This window comes from Puntigrus tetrazona, chromosome 25 (assembly GCF_018831695.1).
Source record: "Puntigrus tetrazona isolate hp1 chromosome 25, ASM1883169v1, whole genome shotgun sequence".
Lineage (NCBI taxonomy): Eukaryota > Metazoa > Chordata > Actinopteri > Cypriniformes > Cyprinidae > Puntigrus > Puntigrus tetrazona.
The window spans coordinates 2634485-2661341 of record NC_056723.1 but is presented as its reverse complement, the minus strand read 5'-3'; the positions used below and the strand labels follow the sequence as shown (position 1 = coordinate 2661341).

The 26857-nt window shown below is 36.6% G+C and overlaps 1 protein-coding gene across 8 annotated transcripts; it reads left to right on the top strand.

The window, feature by feature from the left end:
• myrf (myelin regulatory factor) lies at window positions 1–26812 on the top strand. Of its 8 annotated transcripts, none has more exons than XM_043227792.1 (27): window positions 1–524; window positions 11898–11988; window positions 12101–12382; window positions 13183–13244; window positions 13450–13672; window positions 14261–14361; window positions 14444–14558; window positions 15391–15586; window positions 15674–15750; window positions 15829–15939; window positions 16601–16700; window positions 17040–17240; window positions 17436–17544; window positions 18228–18337; window positions 18418–18578; window positions 18671–18743; window positions 19606–19688; window positions 19774–19842; window positions 19960–20055; window positions 20661–20740; window positions 20822–20935; window positions 21329–21556; window positions 22566–22659; window positions 22795–22857; window positions 24048–24153; window positions 24237–24311; window positions 24422–26812. In XM_043227792.1, the coding sequence occupies exons 1-27, from the start codon at window positions 476–478 to the stop codon at window positions 24503–24505; spliced, it is 3153 nt and encodes a 1050-aa protein (XP_043083727.1). In that variant the 5' UTR covers window positions 1–475; the 3' UTR covers window positions 24506–26812. The 8 variants fall into 8 exon arrangements, with proteins under 8 accessions (XP_043083727.1, XP_043083724.1, XP_043083726.1 ...); XM_043227789.1 differs by lacking the exon at window positions 1–524 and adding an exon at window positions 1408–1567 and having other exon boundaries at window positions 16601–16691; XM_043227791.1 differs by lacking the exon at window positions 1–524 and adding an exon at window positions 1408–1567 and having other exon boundaries at window positions 19972–20055; window positions 20664–20740.
• The last annotated feature ends 45 nt before the right edge of the window (window positions 26813–26857 follow it).

Genomic DNA, 26857 nt, shown 5'->3' with positions numbered 1-26857 from the left:
CGCGCGCACTGCGCGAGAGGAGCGAGAGCGCGCCGAGAAGGACGTTGAGCGCGTTTTACCGAAAGAGGCTCGAGCGCAAAACCCGCTCGCAGGGTAATTTTTTACCGTATAAAAAAAAATATCCTCTCACCTCAAATGACTATTTCTCACGAAACGATTATGAATCGCGATTACGATTAAACGAAAACATCCGGGAAAACTGGAATATGCCTCCACCTGACATCCAAAGGTAAAATCTCCTCAGAAAAGGGATCTGTGTTTTGCGCGAGAAACCGAAACGGTTTACGTTATATTAATTCATAACCCAGAGGAGATTTCGATATTGAGCTCGTTCCGGGGCTCGTTAGCAGGCTATAAACGTATATATATAAAGAAAACTGTGCGTCAAGTTGGGATGATGAGAGTTTGAAGCGCACGCGACTCCCGCCGCTCCGTCCGTTCATGTTCATGGAGTTTATAAGCGGGAGCCGCTAGAATGGAAACCGTGATTGATGAAACGGAGGCCTTACAGAGATTCTTCGAAGGTAAGACAGTTTATTGATCACCTGTTGTTGTGACAGTTCGGCTTAAAAAAGTTAACGTTGCAGTGACGCATCAGATGGTAATACCATGGTAACGTTACTAGTGATCGTTTTAGGTAACGTTAATCTAAACAAGCTTTCCATTGATGCAGTATAGGACAAACATCTGGAATCTTCTGATTTAGCACCTGAAATCGCCTAAATGAAGTCCTTAGCAATGCATATTACTAATCAAAAAGGAAGTTTTGATATATTTACATGCATCTTCATTGAACGTGATCGTTGCTTAATATTCTGATGATTTTTGGCATAAAGGAAAAATTGATTGTTTTGACCCTATTTTTACAAAACAGCGCCGCTTATGGTTTTGTGATCGAGGGTCACACATGTCTAAATCTACTCGACTACATCAGGTTACACCCTAAAAGTAAGCTAGGGTCACTTCAAGTATAGATATGGCTTATGTTTAACCATTAAAAACATGGTATTATCATGAAGAGCTTGGTATTTGTTTTGGTATACGTCCAAAATCATGCTAGTACATTTTGCTGCTTTTCGCTTTTGATTAAATCAAAATTGCTTATGCATTGAGTAAAAATACCCACGTCTACCTATAATGATACAGAAAAAAACTTTTAGTTAGTGATGACGGCTGTTTTTGAATGTTCTACAATTGATTTTCTACAGCTAAAGCTCTGTATTCCAGTTTGCTTGCCAGGTTGTTTGCCAGTATGTTTTTTTACCATCACGTGTCCACTGGTGAAGTTTTTTTAAGCACTCGTGTTTCAAACATTATTTGTGTGTGATTTAGCAGGATTAAATGTGTCGTGCTGGATTTGTTTGGGGGGGAGGACGCAAAAAGCCACCAGTGAGGTCAGACGGGCAGAAGGCAAGCGAAGGAATGTTGGGGAAGGGCAGAAAGGTGGAGAGGATCGCGGAGAAAGAGATGATGTACGGATACAGGGAGCAAAGGATGGAATCCAGAGGAACGGAGAAGGAGGGGTTTGAGGAGAAACACTGGGAAGGACAGAGGAATGTGATAAATGGTGTGTTTGTAATGGTTGAGACAGACATTGAAAATAGCAGAATCAAACTTAAAGAGAGATGGATTCATGAATAGATAGCTGGGAGTGTTGTGCAAGAAAGAGAAAATATATTGAACGCTACGGGATAAATCATCTTCCGATTTGTCTATGTTGGTGAAAATCAGAGAAAGAAAGAACGAAAGATTAAGATTTAAATTTATTTTGAAGATTTTCTATTGTTTAATGATAATTTAACGCATGTTATTAACTATTTTCATTATGATAATAAAAAAATTACATAAAAATGCACCATTTTCTAATTTTAAAATACACGTTTTTTGTCTTTTTTTAATTACAGTACAATCGCTATGTGAATAATGACAAATGGCAAAAAATATTGATGCATTGGGGTAATGACAATTTGACCCTTTTTTAAAAAATTTAAGCAATGAGAATTACTTCAGAATCACGGTTGAGATTAATTGGGATTACAAATACATCTAGATGCATTGCGGAGACGAAAAACTAAAAATATACATTGCGGTAATGACACTTAAAAAATTAAAGCAATCAGAATTACCGCTTTATAAAATAATGACAACAAAAATATATACATTGTGGTAATGACATTTAAAAAAATTTAAGCAATCAGAATTACCGCTTTATAAAAAAATGACAACAAAAAATTATACATTGCGGTAATGACATTTTAAAAAATTAAAGCAATCAGAATTACCGCTTTATAAAATAATGACAACAAAAAATATGCATTGCGGTAATAATATTTTTTTAAGATTGCTTTAATAAGTATCACTGTTGAGAATAAGGAAAGTTACAGAAAATATGTAATGACAATTTAACAAAAAAAAAAAAGTAATGAGATTCACTCTTGAGATAATTGTGATAATTACAAATAAAAATGCATTCTGGTAATGACAATTTAGAGAGAAAAAGTCCTTAATCGTCTTGAAAACAATATAAAAACCATAATGGTCTTAATTTGTAACTTCGCATGTCCTTTTTCCTTTTGATTTTGGGGGTTAAACCTGACCAAGATATGCGTGAATTATGGACCCTTTCGAGCATTACTTAGTTTCATCCCTCAAAAGAGTTGATTTATTTCCTTGGACTTCTCTTTCTTCACTCTTTTCTCATCGCCATCTATCTTTTCTTCCGAACAATCGTCTCGCTCCTCTTTTTTTGCCTTACCTTCACCGTCCTCTCGAAGAGGTGTAATTCGTTTCCCTGTCATTCTCGGAGAAAAGCGGTAGTTAATGTCAGGTTCTAAGTCGAACTATTTATTTTGGAGGGATTTTCCAGCCGTAATTTGTGGCACTTCTTCAGGCGTGAGTGTGTTTTCTCCGAGCAGGTGTAAGCGTTTGTATATATATGACAGCGTTTCACTGTAAACACCGTTGACTTCATTGGGCTCTGGAGTTCACGGCCGTCGAGCGATGCGTTTTAACGAGAATTTCGCGTGTTTACATTCTTCAGTTGAGGAGTGAAGCAGGCGGCGCATCTCTGCTGTCTCTGATCTGACGCGCTAGAAATCTCCTCATACGACAGCGTCAGTTAGCAAAGGATGTGAATTATGCGATAATTGCGGTGTGCGTGCAGTTATTTTGCGCTTTTGAAAACGCTTAGCAAATCCTGATTGGGATTCACTCAGATTCCGCTTTTCGACTTTATGTAGGTATTTGCGCGATTCAGTTGACGGCTGGTTGCGGTTTTTAATTGTGCCCCACGTCCGCGATTTCCGATGAATGCTCTGTGTTTGTGCTCTGTTTGTTTGTTTGCGTGTGTGTTGTGCGGGGAGGGTATCTTAAATGAACATCCATTGTGGAGTGCAGCAACACAAAGCACAAAAGGAGAGGCAGATTGAGCTGTTTGTCTGTAGGACTCATTTGACCCTCAGCTGTCCTACAGGAAAATGTTATTGCTCTGAGATTGCTCTATCAAAGCTTGTTTCAGTCAGATATCACCTTTGTCTTGGGTGTTTCTTCTGTTCTAAGTAGAAACAGAAATAGACGATGTAAGGATTTGATGAGAGACGTTTGAGTTTTGACAGAGACCGTGTTTAGATCTCTTTGTAACGCAGATTACAGTAGACTCTTTTGTTGTTCACTTCAGCAGTACTCTCCAATTGCTCTTCGTTTAATCTTATTTGTCTCCTGATTTAACAATTTAGATTAACTAACATCAACGAACAATTATCGGCATGTTTATTACAGTATTTGTTCATCATAAAAACACAGTTGTTCATCGTTTGTTTATATTAAATCACAGCGCATTAACTAATGTAAACAAACACAACTTGTGATTTTAATACTGCATTAGTAATGCTGAAATTAATAATAACTAATGAACCTTACTGTAAAGTATAACAGAGATTTTTTGTAAGTATAATTACAGTTTTCATGAGCTGTCTAGTTTTACGTAGTTCATTAAAAATAGTGTAGGAGAATGAAATACCAATGAAACATTTAAATGGGAAATGATATACTGTTCAAATAAATAATATAGTGTTCGTATTGTTACTGGTAGAATATCATCAATAACTGAAATTAAGTGTAAAATTATTAAAGAATTGTTACTTTAAATGAAATAAACGTTAACTGAATGAAAAAAACATTGGGGGGAGGGTTAACATTTTATCTTAACTAACTACCAAAGTACTAAGTGCTAAAATAACTAAAACTAAAACGGAAATAATTGAATGATTGAAATTTGAATAATAAATATAAATATGAATAAATATGGATTATGAAGAACTTAAGAAAATCATTAAAAAATGGCAAAAAAAAACACTTACAACAAACTTACTAAAACTTTATCAAAAATGTATAAAAAGTTATAAAAACCACTTTAGATTATTATTTTAAAAAACTACAGTATAATGAATGATTAGTAATAATAAGTGACACATCACTTGTCTCAGCCTGTGAATACATTCGTGAGGAATTGACCCACGTTCTCCGAGTAAACAAACAGCCCTGATAAACAGCTTCTGTGTTTTCTTTATTCGCAAGGAAGGCTCTGTGATTGAGGGTGTCGAAAGGAATTCTGGGAAACGGTCACTGGCTCCTGTTCTTTTGGTTCTGAGAGGCGTGGAACGGATAGTTTTCAGACATTTGCCTAAAGATAACTAACACAGAAACCCCCTGTGACATAAGAGCGCTAAGAAAGTGTTTTAGCCCGATTGAGTACAGCGGTAAGCTGCTTACCGAGGGTCCGCATGCCCCTCTCTCCAATGCACCGCATCATTCCTGGCATACCTACAACACTGTTAAAAATCAGAATGAGGTGCGAGTAATGTTTCTTTCTCTCTCGTGTCTCTTTTTTGCTATCGCTGCCTCATTCCGACTCCATTAGTGTGACAGTGTGCAGACAGGGCGAGGAAGAGAGATAACAGACTTAGACTCGCACACAGATACATTCATACATGTTGTGGGGTGGGGTAAGATAAGGGCAGGGCACAGGTCACACACACACACACACACACGCACGCATGCCACATGCGCAAGCAGTAACACGTTTTTTTTGCACACATTAAGCACACAGCCGCTGTGTTTTAAGGAGCTGATTGGTCAAAACGTCAGCGTAGGGGTTGATGTTTTGGACCGCAACCCATCTGTGAGCTCCACAACACCGAAACTCATCCCTAAACCTCCCAACCACACGCCTGCCAGCTCTCGTTTTACTTCACAGGGGTTTTTTCTTGCTGACATTATTTGGGAATTTCAGTTTTGGTAACATTTCATTTTAAGGTGTCCTCGTTACACGTTACATGTGCTTACTGTTATAATAACAACGAATTGTGCTTCAGTACATGCACGTAGCCCTAAGCCAAACCCTAACTATATATTAAGCACATAGTTAATTGGTATTTATATGTATGATTAAACTGTAACAAGGGCGCATTAAAATAAGGTGTACGTTTTGATATTTCCAGTAAATGGGCTCATCATAGAAATCGTGTCCAGTTGTTGCGTGGAGCCTGAATACGGTTTAGTCAAATGTAGCCTGATGTCAGTAAGCAATGGATCATTCTTGTGCAGGTACGAATGGTTCCTGGGGCTGATGTTTGATGGAGGGAATGGTTTGGCCGTTGCGCGTGGTCTCTCTCATGTAACAGTGTATTACTGTCACTGGAATGCATTGTGTTTGAGCAGCCAGGCCTGGAACATTCACATGCCAGTTCCATTACAACAAACCAAAAATTACACACTTTCCTCATTTCAGGTGACTGTGATCTGTTTACCACATCCTTCCTTTTATTGGAGCTCAAATGATTTGTGTGCTGTGTTATTTTAGTATTATTGATATGCACTGTTCATTTATATTTTTAATTGTTATATTTTTTATACTTTAGTCGTTTTATAAAATTATTTATGTATTTTTTTTATGTTTCTGTTTAGCGTTCTGCAAGGTTTAGTTTAGTAATAGTTAAGTTTAGTTTAATTAACTTCAGTCAATTTGTCGCCAAGGTAACATGCCTAATATTTTTTCAAGTTTTTTCAGTTTAAATATTTTTAAATATATTTATATTTTATTTATGACCCTGGAGCATAAAATCAAAGTTGCACATTTGTAGCAATAGTCAACAATAAAGAGTATATATTGTATATATATATATATATATATATATATATATATATATATATATATATATATATATATATATATATGTGTGTGTGTGTGTGTGTGTGTATATCGAAACTTCATTTTTGGTTAGTAATATGCATTACTAAGAACTAAATCATGGACAACTTTAAGTCAATTTTCTAAGTATTTTAATATTTCTTGCACCCTCAAATTTCAGATGTACAAATAGTTCCCAGTTAAATATTGTCCTAACAGTAACAAACATACAGTACATCAATGGAAATCTTATATATTTAGCTTTATGAATGGTTTTGCTGTCCAGGGTGTGATTTCAGCTTTATTTGAACGAATGAATAAATAAATAAATGTAATAGTTTAAGTGTACGCAACATAATATGTCATTCTAAAATATGTAAGTTATCATATTAAAATAAATATGTAAATATCTTTAATTAAAAGTAACAGTTAGTCATTACTGATACTGATTTACATAGTTCATTACTGAAAGTAATGATAAACTGTCATTTAAGTGAGTCAGTTGTAATCTAAAGGCCTTATTGAATAAAATGATTAATCACACTAAAATCTCTTTTTTAATAATTAGTATATGTCAGTCATTTACTTCTGAATCAGAGTACACTGGTCTTATTTTTTTGTTTTTACACGCAGTTTCATTATAACAGCACCTTCTTTTTGAATATAGGACATGTAAACTCATGTGGCCGATCAGACCACATCAGATAATCTGGCTAGTGACTTGGCATGTTAGTGGGGATTAATCTGGGGCGCTGGGGTCATAATTGGGCTTCAGTGCTGAAGCGTGTAGGACTACATTACACCCCTCAAAAATGTGTCATTCCTTGAATTCCTTATTGTTACCCGACTTTTACATGTTTCCTTTTTCTGCTGACAGTACGAAGGCACTCAGTGCTCTTTAGCACCGTGTTGTTCCCTCTCTTGTATTCGTGGAGGGTAGGTAAGCTGCTCAGGTCGGCCGGGGCGTTCAGTGCTGGTGGCCGACTAGAACTGTGTGTGGTGGCCTGGTACAGCTCTGTCTCATGACTGAGACCTAATCCTGCATTACAACACACACACACACACACACATACACATTCACGTAACCCTGGACCCGCCAACTGAGGACCGACACAGAAAGGTGTATGTTTTTTGGAGGGATATGAGAGACGTTCTGGGTCATACACACGCATCTTCAGTTTATAGGTTGTGTCCATCCTGAAACAAAATGCTGTGGCTCCGAGCAGGTACTGTCTCTCTTTTCACACCGTTTTCCTTGTAGAGAATTGTTCCAGTGCCTTTTCTTATTGATTGTTGCTATTTAACTTTCGCACTCCCAGAACTCATTCGTGCATGCGTGGAAGTGTATAGATGTGCGTATTCCAGTTTGAACACATGATTCGAACACATCATAAGTGCGTTGTGTGTTTATATGGTCAAGATTATTTTTAAACTTAATTATTAAGCTTTAGCATGTAGCCTATCAAGCAATGTTTGTACTACAGGCCGTTCAAGCAAATGATTAAAGATGTACAATTTTCAAATTAAGGGATTTTGACTCGCGAATGCAATAAAAAAAACCCATTAAAGAAGGAACTCACGCCATTTAATATGATAGAGACTTGGGGGTGGGATCTTTTAAAGTAGTAAACAACCACCCTAGCAACAGCATAGCGATGCTAAAAACACTGAGAACGCCTTAGAGACTTGATAGCAAGCATAATGTTGGCTTTTGGACTATAAATTGATTTCACATATGAATCCAGTGTTATTTTAGTTTACTTAAAATAAATCTATTAATTAGTTATTTGAACGATTAACTGAAATTAAATATTTTAATATGTTCAATATTTTAATTTCATTTAAATATTTGTGTTTTTGCATGATGAACTAATATAGCTAAAACTGAAATACAAATGACTAAAAAACTTAAATATATTTATTTCCAAACATAAATTTCTAAAAACTGTACAATTAGAGTGAAACCTGCAAAACGGCTAAGAATGAAAAAAGCTTATATATAAACGAAATTCAAAATGTATGTGAAAACTGTAATAATATGTCAACATTAGAATAACACTGGCTGAAACGCTCATTAAAATATAGAAACTTGTTTTAATTTTTTTGATTCTCTTAAGCCTGATGACAATATCTATCAAGGTTTTTTCTGAGTTGTCTTATCAGGTCAATAATTGGTGCAAATATTTTCCTCTGTAACTATGTGGATACTCAAATGAACGCTGCATTGATCACGGTGATGCTTTCAAACCCTGGGCATTTTGGGTAGTGTTTACCGTTTGATAATATAATGGACTTCGCTCTATTATACTTCACTCTGGTGTGAATTAGAGATTAATCATTAACTTGCATAGGAACTCATACAATGTTTCACATGCAGAGATGTAGAGAACGAGAGCATGTATGTGTAGAGTGCAGAGGGAGGTAAAGAGAGATAGAGGGAGCGAGATATACATGGAGACGGAGGAAGGGATGTGTGGTATATTGTTGTCTGTGATTAATGAGCTCTCGAGGGAGCTGTTTTAGTTTGGCCCCTCGAGGATGCCAAATGCTTTAGTTCAGAATCATCGGTTATTCATATGAAACCTTCTTGAAATGACAAACAGGAAACAAGTTCACTTACAGTGTGTTAAACTGTACAACTGATATAGTGATACAGTTACTGTAACAAACGGGTTTGGAGTCAGACTTGTTAACGTTTAAAGTCTCTTCTGCTCACCAAGGCTGCATTTACCTAAAAATACTACAATTAAAAAAATTGTTGAATTTAAATACTTCAGAAATTTGCATTATTGCAGAATAAAAGTAATAATATATATATATATATATATATATATATATATATATATATATATATATATATATATATATATATATATATATAATAAAAATCAGCTTGAGCTATTAGCATCACATTAAACTAACAACTTGATAAACTAACACAGCTCTAAGTGAATAAAAAAACATCCTGCAAAGTTTTACATCTGAAAGTGAACTGTGTATAAAGTTACTGTCGCTCAGTAGAAAGACCAATTGGATCAGTTAGCGTCACGCAGAGGAGGGGTTTGGAAGAATTCATTGTTGAGAGGATCATTTTGGAGTCACTGAGCAAGTAAAGTAAAAAAAGAAATACATAAAAGACGATGAAAGTGCCTCAAGCTCTTTGCTTGCATGTGTACCTGTTGTTGGAGACTCCCAAAATCAATTCAAGAACCTTTTATTAACCATAACCAGCGGCACTTTAAAAGATTAAATTAATCTCTCTACATTGAATAAATATAATCACGTAAACACGTAAAAACTCAGCAGAACAAGACAAAAGTGTTGTGAGCTTAACTCAATGTGAATTCTTTCCCAGTATTCAATGCCGTTCTCTTCACAGAGCACAAACACACACACAAGTGGTCTATACATGATTATTAAAAAACATTTTCTAAAACAGCACGAAGAATGTGTTTCTCCTCTGTTTGTTAAAATCACCTCCTTCTCTATCTTTTGGTCCAACAGCATCGCTCCCTCTCTCGTCCTCTGCTCCCCCACTCTCGTTCCCGTCAGTCAATCTTGAAGCTGTTATCAGCACTGGCCTGGCAGATTTAACGCAGGAGAATGGGAACATCTGGATCTTATTTAGTAAAATCATCCTTCTCCATTTCTCTCTGCCCTGCTGGCACACTCATAAAACTATCCGAGACCCCGACCGCTGCACCTCCAAAAATTACGTCAGCGCGGGTTTTTTTGATAGAAAAATACATTGTTGGATTTTTATACTTACTAAGGTAAGCACAGTTGCGATCACTCAAATGGCTTATGGCAAATGCTTTGACTCTTGGTTTATACCTGGTGTAAACATACACTGGCAGGCTTATAGATAGATCAGTCTGAATGAACTCACATCCACAGAATCGATCCGTGACGTTTCACAGGTGGATCAAACCTGTTCATTGGTCACAGTGACAAGTTGTTTAGGGATATTTTGTGAGTCAGGATTGCGTTGGCTTTCTGTAAATGGTGTCATCTAGGTCGGGATATCCACTGGGGCGGGATGTGAACCCTCTCCGGCTGTGGGAGGCTGATGGACAAGAGAGTTTTCCCAACACTAACACTGGAATTCTTCACATTCCGCTTTCGTTAGTGGTCTAATCTATCAAAGAGAAAGGGAGAGGGGTTTAGTGGGGGTCTCTGCATATTCCACTACACCTCCACCTGACCTTGGACTGATTCCCCTCATTTTCGCCATCCTTTGCTCCCTTGCCTTGCTTTCTTTGTGTAAGTCATATAGCTGTAACCGTTGAACCTTGGACTTCAGTGGCTGCTTACATTGTTCGATTACATTTATGCATTTAGCAGGACTTTTTATACAAAGCAGCTTGCGAAACATGAACAAAACTACTATCATTTCAGCATCAGGTTGTAATATGGTTGTATAAGGGAAAGATTATGTGTGTGAGTTTGTGTGTGTGTGTGTGTGTGTGTGTTCTCAGAAATCATGTTTTGTCATTGTGCAGTCCAAATAATCTCAACTGAATTGCAGTTAGGTTAAAACTAATAACTAAAAAACATTGACTAACACAGTAAAAGACCGTTAAAAACATGCAAAACAATTTAGTTATTTGTTTTTGCAAATAAACTCTTCATATATATATATATATATATATATATATATATATATATATGATGTATGATTTTTCAGTTTAAATTTTTTGTATTTTTAATCTTGAATAAAGAGTTACTCTTTAATCATACCTTAAGTCTTCAATAAATCTGCAGCGTAACACATAATTACTTAAAATACATGCGTAATTTTTTCTGCAGGAGTTATATCTTTTTAGGGAAATAATACAACGTTTTTATTTATATTGTAATTTGATTTGGGTTTTTTTGTTTGTTTGTTTTTTTTACAGTAATTAATGTTAATGTTATTAATGTAACATTATTAATAGTGTTTAATGAATAGTATCCATGTTATTCAATAAAAGAATACATTATTTTTTTCTTTTTAAGGTTAAATAACTTTCATATGGGTTCATAATTTGCAATAATAGCTATAAATTGTACAAGGTGTCTGTGTTTGTATTTGGTGTTGAATGTGTTGTATAACTTGATAGGCAACAAGTCATGTTCTAAAAATTATGCATTTGTTGTATTTTTTTAGATAAAAAGCATGCACATACTCTTTTTATTTTACATTTATTGTACAATGCATAAAGAGAAAGATTATCCAAGAGATTATGCAGGAAAAGGTGCTTTATTTGGCTTCAGTCGTCCTGGGTAAAAGTGACTTATTGCAGGTGTTGCAATGGAGTGATTACAGCGAAGGGTCATGTGGTGGAGATTTGGAGAGATTTGGTAAAGAGGTGGAGAAAGGGCAGATGCATAGAGAGGTATGGATGGGAGGAGGGAGCAATAAAAGAAATGTTCTTCACAAGTGACCTTCGTTTTGGGGATTTTATATTGTGTATATAACCTCCAAGGCCTTTATGTTTCCATGAACCTCATCTGTGATCCTTAGTTTGACCACATGTCATCAATCTGGGTATTAAACAAGAAAACAAATGATCAGAAGTGTTGCAAGCACAAACTCTCTGAATGAGACATGTTGTGAAACTGTTATTTTATCACTGTAGAAACGGTGCGTAGGAACATTATACCCATCCTCCTCTTTTACTCTCTTCTTCTACCTTTCTCTGTCTTTCTTCTTCTACTTCCCTCGCAGGTCATGATATTAACAGCTCTTTGGAGCCAACAAACATTGACACAAGTATCCTGGAGGAATACATTAGCAAAGAAGACGACAGCACTGACATGTAAGGACCTGGAAACAGCTTGTACCACAAATTTCTTCTGCTGATTTGTGTTCATTTTGATGAGAATAAATCAAATTGGCTATAAGATGGTGATTTGTTTTTTCTCCTCTAGTTGTTTCACAGAGGTCCACAGCACCCCGGGACCCCAGTATCCCTCGCCCCAGGCCGGGGCATCCTCTTCAGGGGGGGTAGGGTGTGGCGTGAGCCCCCCCATCCCCCTGCGCCAGGGCACCGTCCCATCTCTGCCCCAGCCCTGCCAGAACCCCTACCCGCCTCCACCACCGCTGGGTCACCTCAGACACAACTACCCCTGCCTGGGGCAACAGCAGAGCCAAACACCCCAGCACCAACAGCCACACATCAAACAAGACCACCGCGGACAGTACGCACCGGGGTAAGAGAAACCGCAGGAAAATATGTCAACAGATGGGTTTTTTTCTATACTATATATATATATTTGAGTGGAATAGTTTCAAATGAATCATGAAAAAACATTGAAATATTGAGATTTCTTATGAATTAGTACAGTTAGATTTTGATGATTTTTTAAAAAAGCGTAAGCATGAACCATCACTGAGGCATAGATGGTTCGTACAAAAAGATACATAAAGCCAACAATTCATCTTCGCAGATTGCTGTGAAGAAAGTAACTGAAGTTTCACTGCAGTTTCAGAAACACAAGACGTCAAATCTGGGTAGATTGTACGAAAATCGACAAATTAATATGATTTAGCCACAAATATAATATTAAATAGTAATGTATTATGAAATAGATATGAATGGCTTTGAACTTGTGTTGATATAGACGTCAAGTAGTAAGCCACACCCCTTCGATATGCCCCGCCTCTTCATTCCATATGACCCTCCGCATCTCAGATAAAGGCTGAGTAAGAGAGAGGAGGAGTGAACTGGGAATAACACTAAGACACAACGGGTCGGGCCTGATAACCTATGAGGAGTTTTGCAATCACTAATGCTGTTTTATAATGTTGACCAAAAGGAGGCAGCAGGTATGCTGTTCGTGATTGGTTTCTAATTAAAACAGAAGTCTTGTTGAGGAGAGCTGTACCGTTGCAACAAATCACACAGCAGTGGATTAAAAGTAGTCCCTTCTAACTGCATAACAACTACAAAACCCTGACAGTCACTCCTGTAGTCATGTATTTATTGTGTTTAATGTTATTGTTGTCGCAGAACGCTACCCGAGTCCCCTCCTGACTCCAGTTCAGAGCCATATTCACCCCAGCAAGTCAACGGTATGTTCAGTCCACCCCAAGACTGCGACTTATTTAATGTTTAAAAAAAGAGTCTGAGAATTTTAAATATGTTGTCAGTAAATGTGAACTTAAAAATAGATTTACAGGGTGAAGAATAACCATATGATGCATAAATGTAGAGTTATCACAATTGAATCAAATATTAAATGTAACTTAATAGTTGCTTATTCATTTTTCACCTTAGATCCGCATATGCTCAGGACAATGACGCCCGAGAACATGTGTCACATGACCAGTCCTCCGCCACTCTCCACACACCCTCATTATTCCAGCATGCACCGGGACATGTACCTAAAGCCAGAGCCCATGATTTCGCAGTATCCAATTGGTCCAGGCAGTGGTGGGGGCGGAGACATGCAACAGAGTCAGATGCTACATCAGCTCCTGCAACATCCACAAGGACCTGAGTAAGAGAGAGAATCAGAAGATTTTTATAGCTCATTTTATTAAGAGATTTGTGTCAGGTGAATTTTTAATACATTATATATGGATAGTTTTAGTTTAGATTAGAATTGTATTATTTATATATATTATCGAAATCATTAAGTACTTTTTGCTTCCCCTTTGCAAGTTTGTTGCTTTTATTTGATTTGATTTATTTATATATTTTTTATTTTATTTTATTTGTTACCTTTAGTGGTACTTTTTATTATATTATTATTTAATATAATTTATATATATATATATATATATATATATATATATATATATATATATATATAAAACATAATTTATACATAATATAATATATTATCTAAATGTATTAGATTATTTACATTTATTAATAATAATATATTTTGTAATCATCTTGCAGCCCTCTATCTCAACCCTAGTGGTTTGTTAACTTTTTTAAATGTGAAAAAAATGCTATTTCAATTTTTAATTTATATGTTTTTATAAATGTAAATGTTTTCATAAATAGTATTAATAATAAATAATTCATTTCAATATTTTTAAGACACGGATCAACAAATGAATGCTCTGTCTTTCTCCAGTGGGATTCCTGTACATCCGGCAAAGAAGAGAAAGCATTCAGACTCTCCCAACAGCACTCTCAACTCTCAGATCCTAACAGGCATCATCAAACAAGAGCCAGGTACACACACACACATACGCAGGTGCTTGAACACAACTGTATCTTCAGCACTACATTATTAGATACTTTTGTGTTTTCACAGGTTTGATGCAGGATGCAGAAAACTCATACCTGGATCCGAACTACCAGTGCATAAAGTGGCAGCCACACCAGCAGAACAAATGGACTACATTATACGACTCCAGTGGAAAAGAACTGTGGGTGCTGCTCTGATCTTACACACCTCTGCATTTAGATTTACGACAGTAATGAGAAATGCTTCGAGGGCGAGAGTGTGTGTTCGGGATTTAATGGGGTATAAGGACGTATCAGGCTGTACTAAAAGACACAGAAGAGAGTGAGATAGATGGCAGAGGCCAGAGAATTCCTATGAGGTGAGCAGTGTGTAGGAGTGAGAGCAAGAGCAGAGATCTGGCTTACAAGAGAGAGGAATGAGGATGAACAGAGAGAGAAAGATCAGGCAGAAATGTACCACAAAATAGTACCGATGGGGATATTGATTAAATAAATGATTAAATAATTGTTTTTAAAATAATTAGGAGCATTATTTATGATGTATAGGAAGATTGTTTATGAAAATGTTTTTTTATCAAATTGATAAAAAAACACTTTTATTTATAACAATATTATTTATTACAAAAAATAGATATAGTTACAGTAATATAAGATTTTATATGTTTGCCATTTGTACAGTATGAAGAAAATCAATGACATCAATACTGGTTAAACCTAAAACTTAAATATTAATACTTTTTCTTAAAACTTATTAAAATAATTATTTCTTAAAAAAAATAAACTGAATAATTAATCATTATTAGTTCTAAAATTAACATATATTTTACGTGTTATATAAAAAATAACTAGAAATAGATTTATATAGAACTTAGTAAAAAAAATAGTAATGTATATCATTTAGAAAAAAAAATATATAAGATATTTTTCTCTGAAGTCCTCTTATAATTAACAAATACATTTAACATACTCTCTTCCTCACACTGTTTTCTTTCTTTTTCTCTCTTGTCTCTCCAGTCCAATGCCTACATATAGGGTGGACGCAGATAAGGGTTTTAACTTCTCCTTGGCTGATGATGCATTTGTGTGTCAAAAAAAGAACCACTTCCAGGTGACCGTGTACATCGGGATGCCAGGAGATCCCAAGTATGTCAAGACCAGCGAGGGGCTACAGCCCATTGAATGCTTTTACCTGAAACTCAATGGGGTCAAGGTGAGCCGGGCCACAAGAACACATCATACTACTACTGTCTGTAAATTCTTGCCTGTTCTAGCATGATTTTATCTGTTTGTTTTCCAGTTGGAAGCGATGAATCAGTCCATCAATGTGGAACAGTCACAGTCTGATCGGAGTAAAAGACCCTTTAAACCAGTGTTGTAAGTTTGACATTTTTTGTGTTAAGGGGGTGAATTTGAGTTGACCTGTGACATAAGTGTTAACTTTATGCTTTACAGAGTGACACTGCCACCAGAGCAGGTGACCAAAGTAACAGTGGGTCGTCTACACTTCAGCGAGACCACAGCCAATAACATGAGAAAGAAAGGCAAACCAAACCCTGACCAGAGGTACAAAATATAACCATGTCTATGTAAAACTGACCAGGTTTATTTACTACTTCTATTGTCTTTTGACAACATTTGAGTCACCTTTAAGCCATTCAAGATGAGTTGGTAGATGATGAGCAGATGAGTAAATGAGTTTGTTTTTTATCAGATTTGGAGAAATGTAGCATTGCATCACATGCTCAGCAATGGATCCTCTGTAGTGAATGGGTGCCGTCAGAACGAGAGTTCAAATTGCTGATAAAAACATCACAATAATCTACAAAAAGCTGTGCGATTAACATATGAGTCCTCTATCCATAGTATTGCTTTTCCCCACACATACAAGTAAAAAAAAAATGTATTTTGATGTAAGAGGATAAAAAGAAGTGGTATTGTGGATTATAGACCTTTATTTTGGCCAGAAGCAAAACGTCTTAATGATGCATTTGTTTCTTACAAACACAGCTTTTTGCTACTTACGATGTTACCTGATGGACTGGAGTGGTGTAGATTACTTGTGGTGTGATGTTCTCATTCTGACGGCACCCATTCACTGCAGAGAACCCATTGGTGACCAAGTGATGGAATGTTACATTTCTCCAAACACTGCCAATACTGTCCACAGATATTACATGAAGAAAATTCCTTTTCGATTTTTGCTTAAAATTTGTATTTTGCGTAGGTACTTCATGCTGGTAGTTGCTCTTCAGGCTCAGTGTCACAGTCAGAGCTTCACGGTGGCGGCTCACGTCTCCGAGAGGATCATCGTCAGGGTAACCGCTGTCAGTCTGGTCGTGTCTGACCGACCTCCTCCAATCACAACCTGTTTCTGTGTCAATAATCCCACCTCTGACCGATCACTATCACTGTTACAGTCTAATGATTATGCTGCTGAACTTGTTTGCATTTACGTTTTACTTTTTTTTTATAGGATTAGATTTTGTCATTTTTACTTTTTACTTGTATTTTGAGAAATATGCATATTATTTATTTGACGTTTTATGTGCAAATCTATTTCAAAGTAACTGAATTTGCAGTAACACCTTCCCTTCCCAGACGGTTACTTAAGTTATAGTGCTATTACTTAGTTCTTTTGCTTTCTTTCTATCTTTGTCTTTCAGGCTTCTAACCCAGGGCAGTTTGAGAGTGACAGTGAAGTGCTGTGGCAGAGAGGGCAGATGCCTGACTCTGTGTACCATCATGGCCGGGTGGGCATCAATACAGACCGGCCAGATGAGGCTCTGGTTGTACACGGCAATGTGAAGGTCATGGGTTCCCTCGTGCATCCTTCTGATATCAGAGCCAAGGAGAATGTGAAGGAGGTACTTATGTGTGTGTGCATACATCTCCTTACTCACGCAACAGGTCTTACATTTTTTATCTGACCTTTTTGCCAATTACCAAGCAAACTTTTTTTTATAGTCCTGAACAATTTACATTTTTTCCTATGTTAATAAATCCATTTAACTGTTTGTATTTGCAAACAGTCCACAAATATATGACCTCTCTTTCTTCAGGTGGACACCACTGATAACCTGAGGCGGATTTCCCAAATGAGGCTGGTGCATTATCAGTATAAGCCTGAGTTTGCAGCCACAGTGGGCATTGATGCAGCTCCTGAGACCGGTACTGTCTCCACAGATCATTCCTAGTATAAATATCAAATCGATGTCCTATTTCTCACCAAAATTAAAAAAAAGAATACATATTTTGCATTAAGGAACTGGAGCTTATTTGTAAGGCTATGACAATCATAAACTCTTAATGTTGTCTGGAAGGTAATAAAAACTTTACTAAAAGTAATATCGTGCAAAATCAGCCTTATTTTAGTACTATTTATGGATATTTATTAATATTTTGATTTAGATTTTTGTACTTTCAATTTTCATTTAAAGTTTAGTTGGTTATAAATTTTTTTAATATTTCTATTTATCTTGAATTTATTTTTATTTTAGTCATTTTAGTATTTAAATTTATTTATGTCAGTGTGCTAAGACAATTATATATTTTTTAATCATTACATTTAAATACAATTTTAAATTTTTTGTCTAATATACGTATTTTAGTATATTCCAGCATTTTGACAGTTATTAAAAATAACTTTTAGAATTTTAGTTATTGGGTTTAGCAATAACAACACTGCGCTAAAATTATTTCTTATTTTCCCCATTGGAATATGAAGTGGAATATGACCGTGCACTTCTTTGTGAGATTTATTCATAAAGGATACTGTTACAGTCAATCACTATGTAGTAGGTAGGACTGTAAAACTAGTGCTTAACAGAAACTTGTGTGTGTCCATTTAACAGGGGTGATCGCTCAAGAGGTCCAGCAGATTCTGCCCGAGGCTGTGAAGGAGGGAGGAGACGTTGTGTGTGCTAACGGAGAAACCATCCCTAATCTACTGGTGGTCAATAAAGTATGAGCACAAAAACACATTCTTACAGATGCCCACACGGCCTCTCTGCTTCTCTCTTATGTGCGTGTTTGTTTCTTCAGGAGCGGATCTTTATGGAGAACGTGGGAGCGGTGAAGGAACTCTGCAAACTCACTGATAATCTGGAGACTCGCATTGACGAGCTTGAGCGCTGGAGCCGTAAACTCGCCAAACTGCGCAGGCTAGACAGCATGAAGAGCACCGTCAGCGGAGGCACAGTCAGGTGCGTGTTTATGAAGCTGGGCACTTACACATGCATCTGTTTGAGTTGAATTTAAAGTGAACAAGTTTGAAAAAACATGGTATTCCTTCTAGTCAATCAGGAAGCTACTTTAGCAGAACGGGAAGTGGCCCGCTCAAGAAAAAAACAGCTAAGCCAGGAAGCAAGGTAAGATTTAAAACAATCTTCGTCTTCAAAAATGCATATTTTAAAATCAGTAATGAAATGGAATGAGATGGGATGTTACAGCCTCATTACGGGTAAATGTAATGAAATGAAATGTGATGCATGGATTTGAGCGGATCTCATGGAATACGCATGACATAAAACATGACAGAACCATACGGAATGTGATGGGACAAAATTACATGGAATAGAATCGTACCCGATATAAATGAATCATTTGAAATGGAGTATAATCATATTGGATTGGGATGGAATCCTATGCAATGGAGCAGAACAATATACTGTAGGGTGGGACAAAAAGTATATCAAACAGAATAAAATAATATAGAATGGGATATAGATCATATGGAATTGAGTAGAATCATGCCGGATGAGACAGAAACAATAGAATCATATTGGAGCAGAATCACATTAAATTGGATAAACTCATGGAATGGAGTAGAATCATACTGGATGGGATAGACTTATAATGAATGTAATAGAATCATAGGATGGGATAGACTTGTATGTATGTAATGGGATCGAATCATATGGAAATTAGTACAATCATATTTTATGGGATAGAATCCTACGGGAAGGAGTAGAGTCGTATTGTATGTGATAGAATCATATAGAATGGAGTCATTTTGGATGGGGTAGAATCATGGAATGGAATATTATTGGAAGGGATCGGATCATATGGAATGGAATAAAATCACACGGGATGGAATTGAATCATATGGAATGGGATAGATTTATTAAACAGGATAGGATAGAATGAGCTGGAATATAATAGAATAGAATAATTTGGACTGGGATGGAATGTAACTAGACGGGATGAGAAGATTTTTGTTGTTTTTTGCAGCGATCCGTCCCGGAGCAGAGCTGCCTGAGTCACAGGTTCATGCAGGGCACCATCCTGGCACTGGTCATCATTATGGCCTTCAGGTGAGAGAGAGAATCATTCACCCCTAGATACTAAAATGAGTATTTTGAGTGTCTGTATCATGCTCATTATCATCTTGTTCTGTAGCGTCATCTCCATGTCCATCCTCTATGTGCTCAATCTTCAACACCATGGAAGTATAAGTGATGTTGAGGGGTATGTACATGTACACACACACACACACACACGTACACAACATCACCATGCCATGCTTAGGGGTCTTTATCTTTATTTCTGTAATTTCTTGTTTCTCCTCCCGCTCATTTCTCTCAGTGTTGTTTGTAGTTCTGCGTCCCACTGCCTTCTCTTCGTCTCTTGGACGCCCTTCCTCACTGCAACCGTCACATTCTGTCCATCCTTCTGTCTGTGGTATGCTGTCCACTTTCTTTTCCTCTGTTTCTCTATCACTTCGTCTTCATACCACGACCAAAAGCCCTGTTACCCAAAATAACATATGTGACATTGAAAATTGTCTCAAGTGTTTTTGGGAAGACAGTTTGTTCGCCAAGGCTGCTTTTGTCTGATCAAACTACAGTGAAATAAGTAATATTGTAAAATAATATTACAATTCAAAACAGCAGTTGAATGCTTCAATATAATAAAAAAAATATTTTATTTGGAATCTTCAATAAAACAAATTTCAGCATCATTACTCCAGTCTTCAATCTTTTATTATTATCTATGCTAACAACAGTACTTGGAAACCATGATATATATATATATATATATATATATATATATATATATATATATATATATATATATATATATATATATATATATATATATATAAAATCAGGATTCTTTAATGACAGAAAGTTCAAAAGAAAAGTGTTTATTTGAAATAGATGTAGAAACATTTTTGGGCACTTTTGAATTAAACTGGTATCCTGGCAAATCTAAGAAAAATTTAAGCCACTTATTCTCAGCTGAATTTTTATAGCGATCTCATGTGACCTCCCCCTCTGTCTCAGCAGGTCTCGTTTTGCTCTGGGTTCGGCTCGTCAGGCTTCTTTCTCCCCTGCCAGAGTGACCACATCCACTCTCTCCCCAGGTTCCAGAAAACACACTCATCCTCACAATACAGCTGTGGCGTTTTCCAATACACATTTTGAAACTGATTATCTGTTTACAGACTCCACCTCCCCGTCATTGTCCAATCACCTGCCCTGCTGCCCTCCAACACCTGCCACAACCAACCAATCAGCCACTATCAGTCTGTTGCCAAGCAACAACCAATCCACTCCAGGTATGACAGCAATCACCAGACAAATTAGATATTTTCTTTCTAATGCATTATACATAAAGGCTTTAAGTAGAGTGTTACCAGTGGCGCTTTATACAAGAAATTAAAATTGATCTGCTTTCTCATTACATGCCTTACTCTACGTTTTTTGTCTGGTCAAAAAGACCACTGTCTCACATTATACACAAATGTGCCACATTATAGAAGTAAAATGGTTGAATTATTGAATCTAGTTTGATGAATGGACAAATTAATGAATTGACACATCAATGATATCTTCTCAGAACTCTTCTGTGCTGCTTGTTTTGGTGGATTAAATAGAAAAAGGACTCATTCAAACCTTCTTTTCATTTGTAGTATAATTTCTTTCTCACTGTATCTCTCTCTCTCTCTCAGACTCCAGCACTGGCTTTCCCACCCAGGCCACTATTAACAAGAAGGCAAAGTCTCGGCCGCTGGACAAAGACAGCCGGAACAAGAACCGCCTCAGTCACACGTCAGCTCCTCTGTTCCTCAGTAAAGGCAAACGGCCTCCTCAGCCTCCAGAGCTGAGCGGAGCAACCAAACGCTTGCCTGGTGGACAACAGCCACCGTCCCGGAGACAGCGCAGTATCAACACACAGGGTTATTAGCATGCATATTTCTTGAATAAAATCTATTTATTAGAACCTCTAAAGCAGTGGTTCCCAACCTTTTTTAACTCACAGCCCACACAACCAAACACATATGTTTCCGCGGCCCACTGCAAAAAAATTGAAAAAAAAATTTAAATGTATGCAGCAAAAATATGTTACATAGCCTAAATCGGCGGGTTGTTTTTAAACCAATCAACGACCTGGAATAGTGAACGCATAGTAACAGTTTATTATTATTTTTTGTTATTTAATTAATTATGATATTTAATTATTACTACACATTTTTACGTACATTAGCAATATTATTATTTCTATTGATAATAACTGGCGGCCCCCCTGCAATACCGTTGCGGCCCACTGGGGGGCCGCGGCCCACAGGTTGAAAACCACTGCTCTAAAGCATTGTATAGGTCAAAATTTATATTTAATTATAATTTTTCTTGCATGCCAAAAATGTCTAGGATAGTAAGTAAAGATCATGTTCCATGAAGATATTTATGTAAATAAATTAAAACCTAGTTTTTGATTAGTAATATGCATTGGTAAGAACTTCATTTGGACAACTTTAAAGGTGAGGGTTTTTTTTGCGTCCTCAGATTCCAGATTTTCAATAGTTGTATCTCGGACAAATATCCTAACAAATCATACATCAATGGAAAGATCATTTAATCAGCTTTCAGAAGAATTGACGCTGGTTTTGACAGGCATTTGACATTTTTTCCAACCTCACACCTAAACCTAACAACTACAAGTGAAACAAAAATGTAATAAAAATGTATTACTTTTTTTAAGTTAAATACATTTTAATTATACATCCTTGTTAGGAGTTATTTATATAATCTATATTTATAAAGAACATTTTCAACAGTTTTGACAATATATGTAATTTACTCTACAATGTTTGAAAAGGCTGATTTTAAATAAAGCTTTTAAATTAATTATACTATTAAAAATAATTTCCATCAGTTCTTATATATGTGTTATTGTTTCATAAACAGATGGAAATCTATCAGCGTGTCTGAGCAAACTTCACATCCTTGAGATAGATCAGGAGATCAGAACTCTCGATTGTTCCTCATCTGAGACCTGCAGGTGTGTGTGTGTGTGTGTGTGTTTAGATATAATATTGCCAGATATATATTGAGAAATGATCTCACATAACGGCCTGTTATATATCAGCAATGACATTTTCATGCTTCTGAGCCGATGTGTTTTATTTATTTGCAGCTTTACTGTGTTTCTAAATGGAGACAGAAACTCATCTATGTCTTACATTACCCTGCACATGATGTGAGTATAAACACTTTTACTCCAGTAGTAAGGAATTTCCCAACGATTTGATGTTTTTAAAAATAAAAATAGAAAGCTGAAAACGTACTCACCCTTCAGGTCACTCTTCATCAGGAAAGAGAAATGTAGCATCACATCATTTTCTCACCATGGACGCTCTGCAGTGAATGGGTGCCGTCAGAATGAGAGTATGATATAAACATCACATGATGTGAAAAGCTGCATGTTTGTAAGAAAAATGTACATCATTAAGAGGTTTTTAACCATGCACCGTTACTGTTAGCCAAAACACCGTAATAATCGTACATAATGACACTTTCTCACATCCACTCGTTCTGATGACACCCATTCTCTGCAGAGGATCCATCGATGAGCAAGTCAATCTAAATGTCTTTAAACGCATTCATCTACATCTAAGATGATGTACGGTGAGTACAATAGGCTACATGTAATACTGTGTGATTATTTCTTTCTTTTATTTTGACGGGTTGCAGTGAATACCTTTACATTTCTGTCTGTATATTATATGACGCCGGTTTTACTCAAATGAAAAAGTTAAATGCACGTGAAGTTACTTTCAGAGCAGTTCTGGAGATGGGGTTGATGTAAAGCACACGTCTCATTCATCCATTCACACGGAACATGCAGGATTCATATCTGAATGGGTTTTGCAGTGTAATATTTACAGAAACAAGTCCATATAGGAAATATATACTGTGACATTTTTCTAGCACCAGGTCTTTCGAAAACACTAATAGCGGTATTAAATAACGGCAGTATCAATAGACTCTTAAGGTAATCGGTTAAATTAGCTAGCTGTTTATATTGTTAACATTTTATTCAAGTTTTATATAGAAATGTTAGCGAAAAGAATATTATCAATCCGATCAATGATCAGTCCTTTTATATATTAATCCACATACGTGATGGACATTGGTTGTGATGTCTGTGTTTAGTGTCTACTTTGAAGGGATATTGAGTAAAACAGTTTCATATTTAACAAGGCATGTGTAAACTTGAACATCTGTCGCACGTATAGGCTATTTTTTTGAGATTTTCAGGTTTCATATTTCGGTATTTCATCAATGGAAGACACATCCACAGATAAAGGCTAATCCAGAATGCCCTGTGACCCTAGAATCACCCCAGATACACCCCTGACTCATCCAGATCTCTTGTTGTCCTTTAAGCTCCTCTGAGGAGGTGTGGGTGTGGCAGTGTGGGGCCACCAGGGGCCGCCTCTGTCCGAATCACCCAGAAGCTTCTTTCTCGCTGGAGCGGAGCACTTACACAGCGGTGAGATTTATATGGCGTTGCACCTGCAGTAAACGAGACCGTCTTTCTATAAATATAACGCACGCAAACCTCTTTTCTGACAGGGTACCAGCCACCTGTGGTCACTTCCTGTTACTCCTTTTCAAGAGGTCACCTACCGTTTCCGAGTGTCACATTCGGTGAGTGAACGTCACACGTGATCTGTTGCTCTTTCGGTGGGACTGAACTCTGCCCGAGTCACTGCGCGTGATTAAGACTTAGTTTGAGTTAACCGTGTTTTTGTTCACAGAGTCAAACGGGATGTAGCGGTGAAGACGGCGGCGCGTCCTCGCGGTGCTCCGAGTACAGTTTCCTCATTCAAAGCGCATGCTAAGCAGCCCCAGATTCAAAGACTGTTTTATCTGGTTGAGCTGATGAAGACGCCTTAACTGTGTGCGTGCGGATTCGTTCAAAGCGAAAGGAAAATTTGCATTTTTCTAAAAAAAAGAAAGAAAAAAGAAAAATATGAGTTCACTCGGCCTTAACCTTGATGATATATTACTGCTTATAAACACTCTTGCACGCGTTTGCTTATTAAAATATATTTGCCAACATGTAAACAGATACCAATGAGGTCCAAAAAGGACATTATTTACTTTCTTAAAAGCACGATTCCTCGGTGCAGATTATTCCACGGAAATCAGTGCACGTTATTAGCGTTTCCTTTAAATGTCATTAAACTGGATTTGTTACCGCGAACACGCTCAGGCCATTGTGGATGTAGACAAGTTTGTTTCTTCATCAGATTTAGAGAAATCTGATGAAGAAACTGCTCGGCAATGGAAGTGAATGGGTGCCGTCTGATAAAAACATCACAGTGATCCACTCCAGTTCATCATAAAGAGTTCTTAACTTCAACCTGTTGCTTCCGTAACCCGTATCGCTTTCCTCTAGAGAAATACGCACAGACCAAACACCGTTTACAAGCCGAAGCAGTTCTAAACAAATAGGTTTTGACGTGAGAGGACAACAGAGGACGGACTTCTTCATCGGAGGAAGCGTCTTTATTAATTACGGATTTTAAAGTTGAAGTGTCTTGATGTATTTGTTTCTTGCAAACGTGCAGCCTTTGGCTTCAAAAGGTGGTGTGGAGTATTACGATGTTTTTATCAGCTGTCTGGACTCTCATTTTAATGCCTAATGCCATCAATATCTCCAAAAGCGCTTTATAACAGACTGTCTGTATGCTCATTCGATTTTTCTTGACCACTGACAATTTATACACTGGAAATGGCTTTGACTGCTCATTTTTTTAATGGCATGTAAATCAGGTTGTTTACCTTTTGTTTCGTTAAACCACTTGTAACCGCCGTCAAACGTGGCGGATATCAGCAATAATAAACAGGCAGGGTCTCAGCTGATACAGGTCTAAAGAGAGCAGTGTGCGAAGTACGGTACGAAAGAATGAATACATCAGCTCATCTCAAGAAAAGCAACTACTGGATTTGTCCGAGTTAGTCACTGGATTTCTTTAAAAACTGGATAGGCTTCACACTGTGGCAAAAAAAAAAAAAAAAAAAAACACTGGATCATTATCGCAATTTTAAAGAAAACACTTCATACTACGGTACTTTTCTAACTTTGTCACTTATTTCTTTCCCTTTTCTTCCTTTGCACTGTATATCCTTTCATTTTTTTTAATGCATTGTTCTAACTTCAGTACGGCGATGTACGCATACTACACTTTATATTAGCCGTAACCAATGATTTTGTTCTATACATGCAGTATGTTCTTGTACAGTTTTATCAGAACAGTCTCATTTAGAGAATTCGTCGGACCATGTCCAAAACGTTACTAATTTCACGGCCTTTAAAATCCCTTCTCCCTTTTTTATTTTGTCCGTCATGAAGAAAACGAGTCTTTTTTTTGTCTCTGTTTGTTTGTTTCTTAACATTTTGACGTTCTAGATATTGTTAGAATTTTTTTAAGTAATGAGAAAAGCCATAATGTAGTCTTTGTGAGGCGGGGTCAAATCATGGAGAGAACCAAGAAAGTGTTGACTGGAAATGTTGTGCACTAAAATTACAATTTCTATAACGCCACACTGATTCTGAGTAGAAAACATTCGGGATGATCTTCTGAAATCTAATATATGGTTATTTTTTGAAAATCATTGGGAATATCGCATATTCTGTCATGAATAAACCAGCCTCTTGCGGAAGCACTTCCAAACTATGCACTGTAAATATGTTTTTCTAATGTTTCTGTGACATCTAAAATACTCTGTAATATATAAAACGCCTCTTAAATGTTCTTGTGAGAATTCCGTTTGGTTTTTATTGTTATAACTCACGTCTTTCGTTATGTACAACAGCATCTTTCGTTTCTGTTCTTTGTACTCGTGATTTAATTTGTCTGTATAATACGATTTTACTACATTTATGATTTGTTAGTTATCCTTTAATCGTAATTGATTAAAAACATGACCGTTTTTATTTGTAACATTTATAAATAACTTGTTTTACGTGGGGGTGAAACATCATTCCCTGTTTATCAGTGGTAGAAAATTACAAAAATACTGATTATACCACCAAAGGACAAAAAAAAGTTTTGGGGTTTTTTTTCTCAGTTGTCTGTCATATGTTTATCTTTTTGGCTTAAAGCCCATTAAAACTAAAATATTAAAAACAGTTGATTCACTATTGTGTTTGCTTCGTTTTCTCATTTTAATGGCTTTATTTGAGC

Coding starts and splice junctions, on each gene's coding strand:
- myrf (XM_043227787.1), top strand. CDS start 1,423: ATGTTGGGGAAGGGCAGAAAGGTGGAGAGGATCGCGGAGAAAGAGATG. Junction 1,568..11,897: donor ACAGAGGAATGTGATAAATG/GTGTGTTTGTAA, acceptor CTTCCCTCGCAG/GTCATGATATTAACAGCTCT. Junction 20,056..20,660: donor TGTCCATCCTTCTGTCTGTG/GTATGCTGTCCA, acceptor CCTCTGTCTCAG/CAGGTCTCGTTTTGCTCTGG.